This window comes from Plasmodium relictum (genome assembly GCF_900005765.1).
Source record: "Plasmodium relictum strain SGS1 genome assembly, chromosome: 7".
Taxonomy (NCBI): Eukaryota; Apicomplexa; class Aconoidasida; order Haemosporida; family Plasmodiidae; genus Plasmodium; species Plasmodium relictum.
The window spans coordinates 410,516-428,874 of record NC_041685.1 but is presented as its reverse complement, the minus strand read 5'-3'; the positions used below and the strand labels follow the sequence as shown (position 1 = coordinate 428,874).

The 18,359-nt window shown below is 19.4% G+C and overlaps 6 protein-coding genes across 6 annotated transcripts; 5 read left to right on the top strand and 1 right to left on the bottom strand.

The window, feature by feature from the left end:
• Nucleotides 1-812: 812 nt before the first annotated feature.
• Nucleotides 813-2,084, top strand: PRELSG_0709600 (conserved Plasmodium protein, unknown function; the record flags this gene model as incomplete). The annotated part of the gene is made up of 1 exon (XM_028675785.1): nt 813-2,084. The coding sequence occupies one exon, from the start codon at nt 813-815 to the stop codon at nt 2,082-2,084; it is 1,272 nt and encodes a 423-aa protein (XP_028532339.1).
• A 1,312-nt stretch (nt 2,085-3,396) lies between these two features.
• On the top strand, nt 3,397-4,944 carry PRELSG_0709500 (conserved Plasmodium protein, unknown function; the record flags this gene model as incomplete). Its single annotated transcript, XM_028675784.1, has 1 exon — nt 3,397-4,944. The coding sequence occupies one exon, from the start codon at nt 3,397-3,399 to the stop codon at nt 4,942-4,944; it is 1,548 nt and encodes a 515-aa protein (XP_028532338.1).
• Nucleotides 4,945-5,864: 920 nt separating this feature from the next.
• On the top strand, nt 5,865-10,070 carry PRELSG_0709400 (conserved Plasmodium protein, unknown function; the record flags this gene model as incomplete). The annotated part of the gene is made up of 1 exon (XM_028675783.1): nt 5,865-10,070. One exon carries the CDS (start codon nt 5,865-5,867, stop codon nt 10,068-10,070), a length of 4,206 nt encoding a protein of 1,401 aa, XP_028532337.1.
• A 746-nt stretch (nt 10,071-10,816) lies between these two features.
• ICP (falstatin) lies at nt 10,817-13,509 on the top strand (the record flags this gene model as incomplete). The annotated part of the gene is made up of 2 exons (XM_028675782.1): nt 10,817-10,883; nt 11,411-13,509. The coding sequence occupies 2 exons, from the start codon at nt 10,817-10,819 to the stop codon at nt 13,507-13,509; spliced, it is 2,166 nt and encodes a 721-aa protein (XP_028532336.1).
• Nucleotides 13,510-14,621: 1,112 nt separating this feature from the next.
• Nucleotides 14,622-15,383, top strand: PRELSG_0709200 (conserved Plasmodium protein, unknown function; the record flags this gene model as incomplete). The annotated part of the gene is made up of 1 exon (XM_028675781.1): nt 14,622-15,383. The coding sequence occupies one exon, from the start codon at nt 14,622-14,624 to the stop codon at nt 15,381-15,383; it is 762 nt and encodes a 253-aa protein (XP_028532335.1).
• A 342-nt stretch (nt 15,384-15,725) lies between these two features.
• On the bottom strand, nt 15,726-18,269 carry PRELSG_0709100 (GTP-binding protein, putative; the record flags this gene model as incomplete). Its single annotated transcript, XM_028675780.1, has 1 exon — nt 15,726-18,269. One exon carries the CDS (start codon nt 18,267-18,269, stop codon nt 15,726-15,728), a length of 2,544 nt encoding a protein of 847 aa, XP_028532334.1.
• Between the last annotated feature and the right edge of the window lie 90 nt (nt 18,270-18,359).

Below are 18,359 nucleotides of genomic sequence, written 5' to 3'. Positions count from 1 at the left end.
ACATTAAAATTATAAATATTTACACTAACTTTTTTTTTTTACCATTTTTCCATACTTATGTTTAAGTATACTTTGTACAAGTAGAATATTATATAATTATTAAAGATTATAAATAATAAATATAAGAAACAATATTATGCTTATATACGCATGTTTTTATTGTATTTCAACAAAAAGGTTATAAATAAAAATGTATTAAATAATAGTAGCAATTAACAATAATAAGTAATATAAATAAATGTTGTCTTTTATAATAATAATATGGATATAATAATAACAATTAATTTATATATATATTTATATATCACATTTCATTTATCCTTTTTTTTAATATAAATGTAAGGAATACATTTTTGTACTAAAGTATGTTTTAAACATTTTCAAAAAAAATTTTTTATTTATATAATTGACGTTATTTTATTAATTTAACAAAGACAAAAAAAAAAAAAAAAAAAAAAATTATCTCAATATTTTTGGTAGATGAAAAAATGAAAAAGTAAATGCTTGGTTTTCTGTAATTTCAAGAAACTTATAATTTTGTTGTCTCTTTTGTATTTTTCTTAATTTAAAAAAAATTTGAGTACTGTAATTCATAATTTTTTTTTTTTATCTTGCATTTGCTGTTGTAATGTTAAATTTTATAATTTTTTAAAAATCTTTTTTTTGTTATATTAATTTCTATAGTTCAAAAAAAAATTTTTTTTTTTTTTGTCTATTGTAAACTAGGTAAATTTCATATTATATTATTATATTTTTTTTTTTTTTTTGTTTAATTTGAAAGATAAGAAACTGTTGGGAAATATTTTAAGAAAATGATTATAATTTTAAGTTTGATTACTTTTCTGTTTAACTTAAGATCAGTTTACAATCTTGAAGAGTCGTTTTTTAATAATAATTTTAATATTTCTAATTATTTTACTGGATATCATGTCAAAATAGATGATTTAAAAATAAGTGAGAGTTATTTATTTAAGCAACCAGGTAATATAAATATAGAATTGGCTTTATCAGCATTAAAAGGAATAGATTATGAAAATCAACATAAAAACATAATGGAAGATAAAAAAAAAGTAGAAATTAATCATTGGAACAAAATAACTAAAAAAGATTTTTTTAATAAAAACAAAGAAGAAAATTTAATTAAAGGAATGCCTGAACCTTTTAGTATAAATAACATTACAGATAATATAAGAAATATAAAATTTTATTTTAACAATGATAATTTAGAAAATATGGAAATTATTTATAAAGGAAAATACATACCGAAAATATATAATAATATTTTTTTAATATTTGTAATATCATTTATGTATTTATTTTGTATTAAAATATTATTCCAAGGATATGTCAATGGGAAGAATATTGCTAAAAATTTTATACCAAAAATATCTACTTTATTCACCTTTTTTGTAATATTAAAAATTATGCTATTAGTTATTCCCCCTTTCTTATGTGCTTCTCTTAGCATAATTGTAACTTTCTATTTCTATTCGATATCAATGAATCCATGTGAGAATTTTTATTTTCTTAAAAACTCGAAAATAAAAAAAGAACCAATTGGATGGATACTTATTGTTTATTCGCAGTCTGTTTTAATTGGGAATATTATATATCATTTATTATTTACTCCAAAAGTGTTAAAACTATTAATAATGTATATACAAAATTATTTTCTATTATATTTGACTTGTTTAGTTGTTTTATTGCTCATAGCATCCCTTATATTTTTTTTAATGATAAGCAGTATATTTCCAGCAAAAAAAGCTCAGAATTTTGTTTTCTCATTTACATCATCCTATCTAATTGTATCTTGTTACACTTATTTTTATAATTTCTTTATATTAAAATTTTTAAACGATACTAATATTTTTCAAATAGAACCAATTATGTTTTTCTCTTATACACCTAAATTTGTATTTAATAAACAAAATATTATTGCTTTGCTTATGCTTCTTATAATGACTATTTTGTCATTAGTATTGCCAAAATGGTTAAGGCAAAGTAACCCTTTAGGAAAAAAAAAGAAAAATACGGATAAAGCAACAGAAAATAAACATGACATTTTTTTTAATTATTTTTCTTAGTATTTTTTTACTTTTTAACACTTATCATATTAAATATATGATATTGTTTACCTATTTAAAAAATGGAAAAAAGTAAAAAATGGCATTAACAATAAGATATGGTTATTTTTAAATTACAATAAGTTTTTAATTCACTATTATTAACTTTTTTTTTTTTTTGTTTCAATTGAGTTTTTTCATATAATATATAATTTTATTTTTTTCTAAATTGTGTATGCATATATCAATATTTTTTTTTTTTTTTTATATAATGTTAAATTTCATTTTTAGTTATATCCATGCTTAAAAATAAATTTAAACAATTTTAATTCTCAAAAATGAGAAAAATTAAATAAAATCAACAAATGTACATATTAAAAATAAAATAAAATAATATAATATAATATAATAATATAAATTAAAAATGAAAAAGAATAAGAGAAAGTCCAGTATTGTATTTATAAAATATTATAAACTAAAAATTATAGAAAATTTTTTATTTTTCCTAAAAAAACAACTTTAACTTTTTTAAATTTTAAATTGAAATTTCTTTTATTGCAAGTTACTATATATATGTTGTAAAAAAAAAAAAATTCCTATATTTTTTATTTTTAAATTCTTTATAAAAACATATTTTTATTATTAATAATTAAAATCAATAGATGAACAGAAAAATGTATTTGTATTTAATTGATATTTATTGGGTCTATACATGTAAAATAGAATAAGAATCTATATAAAATATATATATATACATAATTAAATTTTATAATTTTTTTTGAAATTAAATGTTCAAATAAGTTTTTTTTTTTAATGTATATAATATATATATATATATTTTAATATAATATATTATACGTATCATAACTAACTAAATAACAAAAAAAAAAAAAAAACTTAATTTTTGATAATAAATTACTACAAATATATTAATGAAACATAAAAATGTTTTTTAATATATATAAAACCACTTAAGTTTTTTTTTTTAGGTTATTGTAACAAAATAGAAAAACTATTTTTATTTTATTGTTGTTTTTATTATTTTTTACTTAATATATTAAATTTTTTTATAAATAATCATTTAGTCTAATTTTTTTTATTTTTATTTTATTAATAGTCTTCTAATTATTTAATTTAATGTAATTTGTTTATTCATCTCCCAATAGTTAATTTTTTATTTCCTTATATGTAATATAAATAAAAAAATTATTTTATAGTAATTCATAATATAATGTATAAAAAATATATCCTTAAAAATAAATAATATGTATATGAAGAGTTTAAGGATGTTATAATAAAAAAATATTTATAAAATATTTTATTATTTAATAAAATGAAGAAAACATGTGAAGTATGTAAAAATAAAATATTTAATTATGTTTGCCCATCTTGTGAAATAGTCTATTGCAGTCTTGAATGCTATAAAAACCATAATTATAAATGTGTAAGTAATTTTTTAGAAAATCAAGTTAATGAAAATATAAAAAATAATGAAATAACTGAATTTGATAAAAAAGAATTTAAGTTTAAGCTAAAAAAATTTTATGAAGAAAATTCTCAAAATGATTTTTTAGAATATAAAAACACAAACAAATGCAAAAATAGTAAAGAATTAAAAGAAAAAAAAAAAGAATATTACTATGGGAATAATTATAAAGAAAATGAATATGATGAAGAAGAAGAACAAGATGAAGATGAAGAAGAACAAGATGAGGATGAAGAAGAAGAACAAGATGAGGATGAAGAAGAAGAACAAGATGAAGATGAAGAAGAAGAACAAGATGAAGATGAAGAAGAACAAGGTGAGGATGAAGAAGAAGAAGAACAAGAAGAACAAGAACAAGATGAAGATGAAGTAGAACAAGATGAGGATGAAGAAGAAGAGCAAGAACAAGAAGAAGAACAAGATGAGGGTGAAGAAGAAAAACAAGAAGAGGAAGAAGATAATCAAGAAAAAGGAGGAGAAAGAAAAGAAAAAGAAAATGATGATGATAATTGTAATAAAAGAAAAAAATATGAAGGTAATAAAAATACAAATAGTAAAAATAATAAAGTAATAAATAATTCAAATTATATGAAAAAATGGTTCATAAGTAAAAAAAGATATAAAGTATTAACTGAATTAGCACTAAAAGACGAATTAAAATTAGAGAATTTAAATAAAATAGAAAAAAAACAATTTTTTTCTTTTTTAAAAAATAATGATGTGAGTCAGTATTTAGATAAATATGAACCATGGTGGCTTAATTGTGTTATAAAAAAAATGCAAATTCCTGATCATATATGTTGTAATAAAAATGTGAATAAAAATGTTATTTTTATAATTATTGAGATATTATATTCTTATTGTTATTTACTACGTATATATAACAAGTACATTAGTAACAAAGAATTCTGCTATTCTTTACTTTATTTAGCAAATTCATTAAATAGGTTTTATTTACCAGAATCAAATATTTTAAATACAATTAGTAATTTATTTCAAAGAATACTTGAAAATGATGATTTAGCAAGAGAGAAAAATGTATTATATAATGTTATAACTGATGTAACAAAAATATTAGATTTAAAAGAATTACTTCTTAGGTGCTTATATGAAACTAAAAAATTTTTTAAAAAAGAAATTGAAAAAATTAATACTAAGAAGGATCAGCTAAGTAATAATTTAAATAATACAAAAAAACTTGCTGGAGCTTTGCAAGAACAAAAGCTTTTTATATATGTTAATAAAAAAATAAAATTTTTATATAGCTATTCAAATTATCATTATGAAAATTTCAATGACATAAAAAATCAGTTATCTAAATTTTATAATGAACAAAAGAATTTTGTCAAATCAAATGATAAAAGAGAAATTATTTTAAGTAAAGAAACTATCTAACAAAAAATTATAAAATTAAAAATAAAAAAAAATAATTAAGATATTATTTAAAGAATATTATTTTTATTCACATTTTATATCTACATTTTATCGCTTTCATCAATTATACTTTCTTAATTTAAACTTTTTTAACATTTTTATTTGTTTATGTATATATTTACATTTTTAGTATTATTATATATCCATTTATATATTTGTTTCCTTTTATATTTCCTTTAAAAACAGTATAATTCATTAAAAAAGATAATAGCTTTTATTTTGCTATACTCTAATTTTATGTATTCTGCTTTATATAAAAAAGGATATTTTAACTTTTCAAAAAATTACAAATATATATTAACAACAAAAAAAAAAGAAAAATTTAATAATTTGTGCTTCATGTCATTACTTTAAATTTTATAAATAAAAAAATAAAATTAATTATATAAGCACTGGAAAAATAATTTCATTAGACTGTTGTACTTGCGTAATATGTTGAAAAATAAGAATTTTCTTATATTTCTACATTTATTTATGTAAAATTAATAAATGAAGAATTAAAACATACACATATGTAAAATATTACATCTAATTTAAACTATGATATTTAAAATAAAATATTGACTGCAAAATATTTTGTTGAAATTCAATGAATTTATTTTCACTTCATTTATTTTATATATATATTTTTTTTTATTTTGAGTTATTTTTTTTTTTTCTTTACTAAATTTTTTTTCTTTTTTCCTTTTATTGATTTTTGTTTTTTTTTTTTTTTTGTTTTTTTATCCTTTTTAATTTAATCTTTTTTTTTTTTTTAGATTTAACTTTTTCTTCCATATATATATATCTTTGCTCTTTATCATTATTTAATATTTTTTTAACAATAATACACTTGTTTTTTCTTTTAATATATATCTATATTTTTTTTTTTAAACATTAAAATGATAATAAATGAAGATGAATATAACGAAAAAATAAGAGTCACTTCTAATTGTTGGTTAAGTAAATATAAAATAAATAGTTTTGCTAAGAAAAAAAAAAATTCAAATTATAAGAATGTAGGAAATTATCCTAACTTCAATATATGTTCTACTTCTGTTGCTTTGCCAATTATAAAGTTAAAAAATGATTTGGATTGTATAAGTGAAAATAAGAAAATAAATAGATTAAGAGAGAAAAAAAGTAAAGAGAAGATACAAGAAATAAATTTTAAAAATGAAGATGAAATTTCTTCTATTCTACTAAGAAGTAAAGCCTTTAATGAAACTTGGAATTTATTAAATAATTTTATGAACTGTTTTATTTATAATTACTTAAGTGATATGATTGAAAAAGAAATAAATTTTTTAAATAATAATTTATGTTTTAAAGATGATAAATTGTCGTTATTGATTATAAAAACGCAAAGTTGCTCTTTTGTAAATATGTTGCAATATAGAATTATTTCTCGAAAATTAAAAAAATTAAATAATTGTGATCCAAAAGAAATAAAAGAAAAAAATATTTTAGAAGATGATATATTAAATTATAAAAATTCAAATAACCAATTAAAATCCTTTAGACTACTAAAAAAAGAAAAATATATTATATCTTGCATAATAAATGTTTATTCAAACGATACAATAGAAGGAATAATTAGTAGGATTATTAAAAAAATTAATTCTAATGCTTTTATGAAAATGGACAAAAACAATTTAAATGACTCATTTAATAAAATATTAAAAAAAAAAAATTGCGTTTTAATTATTTTTATGAATAACTATTTGAAATTAAAAGCAGCTACCTTTACTGGGCTTTTGTTGTATTTGACACATCTAAAAGAACTAAATTCAGTAAATATTAGTGTTATTATAACTAATAATTGCTTATTATCTGCACTAAATAATTTAGATTATTTTATTAAAAAAAACTTTCATGTTAATATTTGTAACTTATATTTAAATTATTATAATTTAATAGAAAATATTATATTTTTCCCTATTTTTAATAATATTTTATTTAAGATAAAAGAATATAGCTCTTTAATAGATCACATATTTTTTGGTAATCATGATTTTAGTTTTCTAAAGTTAAAATATTTTTTTTATTTGTTTGTACGAGATTTTTATGACAAAAAAATGTTATCTTTTTTAAACATTCCTTTAATTTATTTTAATATTAGCAATGAAATAACAACAAAATCAAATAAAAAAGATGACTATACTAATAGTTTCGATGAATTTAAATTTAACATAATTGAATCTTATGATTTAATTGATGTGCAAAATATTCATGAGAAATTTATTCTTTTGCTATATGCAAGTAATTTTTATGAGAAGCATATTAATCATTTAAAATATAAAAGCAGTTATCACTATTTATATATTGTAAATCAAAAAGATAAGAAAAAAAGTGAGAAAAATATGAAAAAGAACAACGAAAATAATAATAACAGAAATAATTCACCATTGTTACTAAAAAGGAAAAGAGAAAATAATCAAAGTGCTAATACCACTAGTAAATCAAATGATCATATAACAAATTTTGAAAAAGAAAGTATAATGAAAAAGAAAAATGATAAAATAAGAAATTGTGATAAGGAAGAAATAGAAGAAAAAGAAGAAAAATATATTGAAAATAGATGTAAAAAAAAAAAAAAAATGACTTTAAAATATTCAGATACATTCTTTGAAGAAAACGCTGATGTTCTAAACAAAAGAATCCTCAGTAAAAGAAAAAAAGAAAATGAGTTTCTTTTTAATTGTATAAAAAATTTTAATTTCATGAAGTATGAATATGAACAATACTATTCTAATAATAGTAGTTTAAATAAAAAAATCATTAATAGTAAGACGGAAAATAATAATAATAATTATTATGATGATGATGAAAAGAGTGAGTTAAGTAAGCATATGAAAAATAATAATGAAAAAGAATGCATAGTAAATGAAACTAATATAAATGAATTATTTTTTCAAGCAAAAAATGATAGTATCAAAAAAAAATTAAAAATTAATGGAAACTTCAAAAACTATTATCTTCAGAATTATTCCATAAGTTATTTATCGGAAGGCTTATCACCAATAAACAGGCTAGTTAATAGAGACTTTATGGAAAATTGTAACATACTAAAGCAATATACAATAAATAATTTATCAATTCATATGAAATATGAACATAATTTTGATTCTTTTAAAATTCTTAAGAAAGAATGGAATAATAATGAATATAAGAAAATACATAAATATGAACAAATGGTTTCAAGCATAGAAATATACCTTAATAAAGAAGAAAAAAAAAGAAAAAGAAACAAAAAATATATAAACATGGAAGAAGATATTACAGAACATAAAAAGAATGAAGAAGAAAACACAAAAAAAATGTTATTACTATATTTGCATAAATGTTTAATTATATCTATTAGTAAAAAAATGATCGATTTTTTATATAAAAAGAAAAAATATAACATATGTCTTGCAATTATTAATATAATCTTAAAAAACATACCAACTTATTCATCATTAAGAAGAAGAATAAAATTTTTAAAAGAGTTATATAAAAAATATGAACAAAAATTTTATATAAAAACATTGGAAGACCTCCAAAAAGCGAATGAAGAAATTGAAAAAGAGCTAAAACAAACTTTGAACACAATATGTGATATCCTTATAAATCTTTATATTAAAAAAATTAATTTATTAAAAAAAATATTAGATGATATTTATGATTTTTTAAAAAATATTTCATATGTTAATAAATTAGAAAGTTATGTTAACCAAAATAATTCATTAAATATGTCTATTTTTTTTGAAAAATTAAATCATTTAATCACTTTTATTAGTTTTTACATTGATTTAAAAAAAAAAAAAGGAAATAATTTTGATGAAATAAAAAGCAATGTAAGTTTTTTAAATCAAGAAAATCTTATTATAAACAATGAATCAAATAAAATAAGTTCTTATTTTCACAATAATCGTATTTGTGAAACACCAAAAAAAAAAAATTTCACAAATAATTTTAATATCAATAATGAACAAATAAAATCAAAAAAAAATCAAATAAATAACAATATATATAATGATGAAGTAACAGAAAAAATTTCCAATATAAAAAATGAGGAATGTCATTCAAAACACATGCTAAATGATTTTATCAGCCCTGATATATGTAATCAAAAATATAATGCAAATGGCATTAACCTAAATTTAGAAGAAAAAAAACAAAAGAAATGTAGCACAGAAAAATATTTTAACAATTTCAATGATTCTAGTATTGACTTAAATATTCTTGAATTACTTCTCGTTTTCTTTTGTGAATATTTTTATTTTCTTTTATTTCCATGCATATTTCTGTTACCATTAGCAAGTGAATGCATAACACATTATCATGGTTCAGAATTTTTTGATATCTTTAATATTAACTTGCAAATGAAATTGTTACACATTCTTTATTACAATAAATTGGATATTAAAAATATAAACAATTCTAATATTTTTTTAAATCACAACTTTCATCAAATCAAAAATACTATAAAAATTTGCGATAACACAGATAAAGGTAGCATAAATAATACTGTCAATAAAGCAAGTGAAATGCTTCCTTTTGATAACATAGAAAATAAATCTAAAATTGAAGATGTTGTAATTATATTTAAAATAATGGAGAATATGAAAGCAAAATATATAAATGGATGTAATATGTTTCTTGAATACATTAATATAAAATTAAATTCAAATTATAATGAGAACAATAAAAAGGAATCGGTATGTGGAGAGACTTTTCAAGAATTATTTTATCAATTTATTATAGCAGTCATGTCTCTTTTTTATTTTATGAAAATGATTTATATCCCATCATCTTTTGTAAAAAGTAAAAATGAATTAGAAGTATCAACAAATTACGATGAGAATTATACAAATATTGATAAGAAAAATAGTATTCAGAAAAATCTTGCTGAAGAAAAAATAAAAGGTGTAGAAGTAGATTCAGAAAAAATATCTGATGGAAAAAAGTTAACTAAGAATAGCTTTTCAGTAAGTGAAGAACCAATATCGTCCTTTGATAATGAAAAATGTAAAGAATATTTTAAATATAAAAATTATATTTTAGATAAGTTATGCCATATTAATATAAAAAAATTAATATTTGGAAAAAATTATGTTTTCTGATACCCATTTTAATCTTTTTTTTTTTTTTTTTCCCCCCTTAAATATTTGTAAATTAAACACATGCACACACTATACATATATTATTAAATGTGAAAGACAGAAAATTTACTAACTATAATACATAAGATCATTTTAGTTGCAAGATAACTAAATTTTAAAAATTGATGGGCATATTCCAGAAAAATAATATGTAATAAAAAAAAAAAAAACGACATAAAAAAATATAGTGCATTTGAAGAAAGAGGAAGTTGTAGAAATTTTATAAACTATATTATAGATATTTATTTTTTCTTTCAATTTGTTATTCATAACAAAAAAAAGAAAAAAAAAAAAGAAATTTAACGAATATGCCAGTTGTTTTCTTTTTTTTTTTTACACAACACATGAATTGTAAAAAAAAAAAAAAAAAGATGACCGATTCATACACATGCATATTTATTTTTTTTTTCTTCTTAAATTTTATATTTTATGAAAAAAACATTTTCTTTAAATTATTCTACAAATATAACTTAAAAAACTATGTACTTATAACAGGCTTTAATAAAATCTATGATGCATGTGAATCCCTTAATTTTTTTAATGAAATATTTAAAAAAATTAAAATTAAATAGTTAAATATGTTAATATTTTTTTTTTTTTATTTTTTTTTTATTTTTTTTTTTTTTTCAAGTGAAAACTTATGATTCATTTTTCATTTTTTTTTTATAAACAATTTTTTTTTTTTTAAATAATATATCGTTTTCAATATGAAGATTTTAAGCTTTATTTATCTTTTCATTTTTTCGTCTATTTGCTATATATCTGAAGGATCAGGTGAAAATATATAAAAAAATTTTAAAAAGAAAAGAAAAAATATATGTATACAAAGCATAATTAACAATTTAATTTATATGTTATCAAAAATAATTTTTTGAAAAAATTAAAAAGAATGATTTGAAATTTATTATTTTCTATGACACATTTTTATTTTATATTAAAATTATTATATATATATTTACTTAAACTTTCGATTACTTTTAATTAATTTTTCTGTTTTATTACAAATGTATATTTTTTCTTTTTAACTTTTTTTTTTTATGATACCTATTTTTTCTTGCTATTTTATTTTCAATATTCTTATTTATTGTTGCATCATTTTAATTGTGATTTCATTTTTATTATTTTAATTTCGATTAATTTTTTTTTTATCTTTTTTATATATTATTATTTTATTTTATAATATTTTACAAACAATTTTGATCATAATTTAAGTATATATATTATTAATTTATTTTATAACATTTTACAAATTTGATCATAATTGTAGTATATATATATATATTATTTTTTTTTTATTTCAGATAATACTGCCTACTCTTTTGAGGTAATAGATAGGTCCAACTGGATGAATATCGCAAAAAGAATTTTTGAGAGTACAAGCGCACAAAGCTTCACAGTATTACCATATAATTTTATAAATGATCCAAATAAGAGTAATAAGGACAATAACTCTATGTTATTAATTAGAAAAAGATTAAAAAATTCTTCAGGCTCAAGCACAAATATAGATTATAATATTCCATCTAAATTTGTTCCATCAACTGAACATAAGCCATCAGACAATAATACTCCATCTAAATTTGTTCCATCAACTGAACATAAGCCATCAGGCAATAATACTCCATCTAAATTTGTTCCATCAACTGAACATAAGCCATCAGGCAATAATACTCCATCTAAGTTTGTTCCATCAACTGAACATAAGCCATCAGACAACAATACTCCATCTAAATTTATTCCATCAACTGATTACAGGCCATCAGGTAATAATAATCCACCCAGATTTATTCCATCAACTGAATACAGGCCATCAGAAAATAATTACCCACCTAGATTTATTCCATCAACTGAATACAGGCCATCAGGAAATAATAATCCATCCAGGTTTATTCCATCAACTGAATACAGGCCATCAGGAAATAATAATATATCCAGACTTATTCCATCAACTGAATATAGGCCATCTAGATTTATTCAATCATCAAATTTTAATCCTTCAACTAGTGATAAATATCCCACTTTAAAGCAGTTCACGGGTTGTAATAATTTATCTTCAAATCCTAGTTCAAATTGTTATTTTCCACACGCAGTCAATTCTCCATGTTGTAATAGATATACAAAAGAAGAAAGTAATACTAATCCAAACAAACACACAAGTAATATTCCCAGACATAACCAGAATCCATCTACTTCCCAAGAACAACATAATATTCCTTCTATCCCCAATAGTAACTACCCACATCCAAATAGTCACGATCAACAACATATTCCTAAGTTAAAATTAAACGAAAAAACTAATTTAGAGAATAACAATATGCATCCATCAACAAATAGCAATGATAATAAAGAAGGAAATCATGAAAAATGGAATACAAACGTTTCTAAGGAATACTTACCAACTAACCTTCCCGATATGTTTTTGGATGATTCTCATGTGAAAGTTGATGATAATGAAAGCGAAGAACCATGTAATATTGCAATAATGTTAGGAAATATTATACATAAAGCAAATGAGCAAATAATAAAATTACAAATGAATGCAGGTCAGGTATTGTGTATAGATTTAGAATCTATTTCTGGTAACGGATATATATGGGCATTGTTAGGTGTTCATAAAGAATTACCCAAGGTTACTCCTGAAACATTTCCCACAAAAAGAGTTACAGAATCATACTACTCCAGTGACATTTCAGTCACCCATCCAGAAGTATATGAACCAAAAATAGAGAATAAGGATACAAAAATACCTCATATAAGTTTTCAAGATGAAATTTCTTTTAATAATCAATATGATAAAACAAATGCAAACGCAGAATCAGATGCAGAAGAGGCAAAGAATATAAGAGAAGGTTTAAAAAAATTTGTAGAAGTGAAGGAAGAAGAAATTGCAGAAAAGCATGCAGAAGAAAAGATAGAAAGAATTATCGAAGGAACTAATAAAAACAATAGAGAAGCCAATAGAGAAACTTCTCAACCTATGAGATATATAAATATAAGAGGAAATACTAGAGTTAATGATAATGAAGACAATAAATCAGATGAAGATAAGAAAGATGAAGATAAAAAAGATGAAGATAAAAAAGATGAAGATAAAAAAGATGAAGATAAAAAAGATGAAGATAAAAAAGATGATAAAGATAATAAAGATAAAAAAGATATAGATGACAAAAATAAAGATGATGATAAAAAAGACAAAGATGAAAAGAAAGATAAAGATAATAAAGACGATAAAGTAAAACCATATACTGGAGAAAGAGACATGGTGGGATATGGTACTATTTTAAAAAGTAAAATAAAACCACATAAAGCAGGAGAATTTTTCGTTGTTTATGCTTATTATAGGCCATTTGAACCCGCTGTAGAAACAAATGTAAGAATTGTTCATTTAATAGTATCTTAAAATACAGAATTAAAAAAAAAAAAAACAGAGAAAACAAAAAAAAATCAAAAAAAAAAATTTTTTTACGTATTCAATATACCTACATAACCGCATTCAAGTGTTCATTAAAGCACAAACTTTTTAAAAGAATTTATTAATTAAAATGTATTCTATTATAATTATTTATATAAATATATTTTTATAATTATACCGTTTAATACATATTCGGAAGTAAAAAGTAAATGTCTTTTCTAATTTTAAAATTTTTTTGTATTATCAATATACTAATTCCTATTTTCTTTTTTCCTTGTTTTTATATGTCTTTATAGACATTTTATTTTTTATAATTATTACACTATTTTTTCATTGATTTTTTCTTAATTATTTGTTTGTTAATTCTATGTTACAAAATGAAACATGGATAATATGCAAGATAGCTTTTTGCTACCTTACTTTTTTTTTCTTTTAAAATGATAAATTTTTTATTTTTTTATAAATCTGAGAACTTTCTTTTCTAACTTTTCCACAAATGAGAACATAGATTTTTAAAAAAATATTATAAAATAAAAATAAATAAATAATAAAACCTGAAATCATTTTAAATCGAAGAATAGTTAGAATGATACTAAAAATAATGAAGTGAACTTATTTCAGAAGGTTAAAAATTACTTTTTTTCTGATGTAACCATTAAACAGTAATGCCTTTATATTTTAAAGTAAAAATATAGAAAGTTGGAATTTAATAAATAAAAATAAATTATAAAGTATATAAATACTTGATTTTCATAAATATTATAATAAAACTTAAGTTCATTTTCATTACTTTTCGAAGTATTCAAATAAAATGTACTTATATTTTAGAAAAAATAAATTTTTTCTTTATATAGAGATAACCAATGTACTATTTTTTTTAAATTACAATTGCTGTAAATAATTTTATTGTATTTATAACTTTACATCTTTATTCTATGAAAAAAAAAAAACCGAAAAAAAGATAAAAAATAAAAAAAAAAAAAAAAGAAAAAAACTGCAAGATTAAAAAAAAAAAATAATAAAAAATAAATGTAAGATAATTTAATATATTTTCTTAATGTTTTTTAATAATGTTTACACTTCATTAAATAAATTAAAAAATGGAAGCAGCAAAAACATATGTACCTCTTATAATTGGTTCTTATGGTTTAAGTTTAAGTTCATATTTAATATACAATAATAAGAAAAAAAATAAATGGAAAAAAATAGATGGTTATATTGATAATATAACATTGAAATATACACATAGCTTTTTACAAGAAGCATTTTACCTAAATGTTAAATATTATTTCCATTTAAATAATGAAAGAAATGAAAATAATAAAGAATATAAAATACATGTTAGTATCTTTAAAAATAAATCCTCTAACAATATTGTAATAAATGATTATATACAAAATATTTATGATCAAGTTAGCAAAGAAAAAAATATATGTATTTCATATAACCCAAATAATGTTAATGAATCAGAACCTTTAATATATATTCATGAAAATGACATTATCTCAAAATATAAATTTTTTAATAAAATAAAAAGTAAGTTAATTAGTATAAAAATGTATTTCAGTAAAAACTCCAATGTAAATAATGCAGAAAACATTTTAAATAACGAAAAAGAGATAGAAGAAAAAAATAAAACAGAAAAACTATATGAAAATGATAATAAAACTTTGAATTTAGATATAAATAAGAACTTTAAGCTTTCAAAACATAAAAAGAAATTAATAAATTCATATGATATAAATAATATATTTCCGATTTATATTTTTTCTTGTAGTATGTTTTTAGTTTTATCTTTTTTTTTAAAAAAAAGAATTATTTCTGTTAGTAAAGAGTTGTCACAAAAAAAAAATATTAAGTAAATTAAAATATATTTCATATGTAAAAAAACTATATAAAATAAAAAAGAATTTTTTTTTTTCTACTTTTTTGTTTTGAAAAAAAAAAAAAAGAGTTTCTTTATTACCCTTTTTAAAGCTAGATTATATAAATAAAATTTATTACAATCCTTTTTTTTTTTAATAATTTTTTTTATGAATTTTTATTTTTTAAAAATTATGCTTTAATTATTACATATATTTTTATTACGCTTATCTTTTTTAATGTCTTATTAAATATTATTTCTTTTTTTTTCATTCATTCTTATTTATTTTTTTTTTTTTATTTTTATTTATTTCACTATGAATAAAAAAAAACTTCTTTTATTAGTTTTTTATATCAAATAACTTAGTAAAAAGATTTGGTGGTAATTTTACCTTACCTATATTAAACATTTTTTTCTTTCCTTCATTTTGTTTTTCAATTAATTTTCTTCTTCTTGTAATATCTCCACCGTAACATTTTTCCGTGACATTTTTTTTTAGTGGTTTTATTTTTTCAGAAACAAAAATTTTGGATTCTATCGCCGCTTGAATAACAATAAGAAATTGATGAGGATCAACTAGATTTTTTATTTTTAGAACAAGGTTTCTTGATTTTTCATAATAATTTAGCTTGTGAGAAATGAATGATAAGGAATCAATACATTTTTTATTTATATATATATTAATTTTATATAAATCGCTTTTTTTATATATAATAAAATTTTCGTAACTCATAGAGCCATATCCTTTTGTGCATGATTTTATTTCATCTAAAAAGTTAACTAGTATTTCAGATAAAGGCATTTCAAATAAAAAAATAATTTGATCATTAATAATTTCTTTTTTAATGAAAATACCTCTTCTTTTAAAACATTCATTAATTATATACTTTTGATAAATATCTGGTGTAACAATATTTGTTTTTACATATGGCTCATATATAGAGTCAACATAATTTTTTTTAGGTATATCATTTACATTGCTTGTCATAAAAAACATTTCATTAGAAATTATATCCTTTTTATCAATGTTAATATTTTTTATATCAAAACTTTTATCTATTAATTTTTCTTTTAACTTTTTATCTATATATTTATCTTTTAACTTTACTAAATAATTGACAGATGGAGCTGTAATTATTGTTTCAACATTATACTCTCTTTTTATTCTTTCTTGAATTATATTCAAATGTAGCAGTCCATTAAACCCACACTTAAACCCTTTACCCAATGTTTCACAAATGTCTTTTTTAAAAGAAAAGGATGCATCATTTAATTTTAATTTATTCAATGACATTTCCAGTTCACTAGCTTTTTTATCATTTACGCTATATATATTGCAATAAACTGATGGATATAAAACATCTATTTTCGTTGCTGCAATTTTTTTAATATTGATTTCCCTTTCATCTTTAATACTTTTATATGATTCTTTGTTTGATACACTTTCCATTTCATCATTAATTGCTTTGCATGTTTTTATTTTACAATCATTTGCTTTTTTTTCAATGTTTTTTGATTCACTTGCACTTGTTTCATAATCATGATTTTTACAACATTCACTTTCTTCACTGCAATTATTAAAAACTTTTTCTTTATTTTCTTCTTGAAAATATGTATCAAAATGATATTTTTTTAAGTCTAAAACGAGTTCTTTCTGTGAATTAATTTTTATTATATCCTTATTAACTATTGTTTCACTAATTTGAATATCATCGCAATTCCTTATATTTGAACAAACGTAAGCAATATCACCTTGTCTAATTATGTCAGTTGACTTCATTTCTGGTACAAAATAGCCAATATCTTGGATTATATAAGATTTTTCACTATTTATAAAAAAAATTTCTGTTCTTTTTTTTAAAAATCCATTTAAAACTTTAATAATTAATACTACTCCTTTATACTGATGATAAAATGAATCAAATACAATCCCTCTAAAAAACATATTCGATTTAATTGTAGGAAATGGAATATCAGTAATTATTTTTTGAAATAAGTTTTCTATTTCATAACCATATTTAGCAGAAATTTTTAAAATTTCTTCACTTTTAAAATTAAACTTTTTTATTAAGTCATCTTTTATTTTTTCATATAAGCATGTACTTAAATCAATTTTATTTATTACAGGTATTACTTTTATATTGTATTTTTTCAATTCAAAAAAAATATTAAGAGTTTGTGATTGAATCCCTTTACAACCATCAATTAACAGAATGGCTCCTTCACAAGCATTTAATGATCTTTTAACTTCATGATAAAAATCAAAATGCCCTGGTGTATCTATTAAATTAAAAATATAATTTTTATAATTCATTCTTACTGCCTTCAATTTAATAGTTATACCTCTTTCTCGTTCTAAAGACATCATATCTAAAAACTGATTTTTCATTTTTTTTTTTTTAATAGTATTTGTTAATTCTAAAAATCTATCGGCTAATGTTGATTTTCCACTATCAATATGAGCTAAAATACAAAAATTTCGAATATACTTTTGACTAACATTTTCTACATTTATATTACCATCAAAATTTTTGTTATTTTTTCCTCTCTCATTTTCTTCGTCTTTTTTGAATTCATTCGAATAATTATTTAATTTTTTATTTCTCTCTTTCTTATATTTAGATAACCAAAAATTTTTAATATAATATAAAATTATTTGATTTTTGAATTCATTATTTTTATCTGGTTTTTTTATATACCCTTTGTTTCTCCATATTTTAAAAATTTTTTTTTTTTTGTATATTTTTCTTTTTTTTAAATTACTAAAATTATTGTATAGTTTTGTTATATTCCATTTACTTTCACATATACATTTAAAATTATATAAAAAAACAAGAAATATAAAAATACTCAATTTTTTTTTATTAGCTGAAATGAAAATCATTAAAACAATTTATACAAAATTTATTTCTATCTTATCTAGAATAACAAAAAAATACATTCTAATAATTTATATTTATTATTTTATTTTATA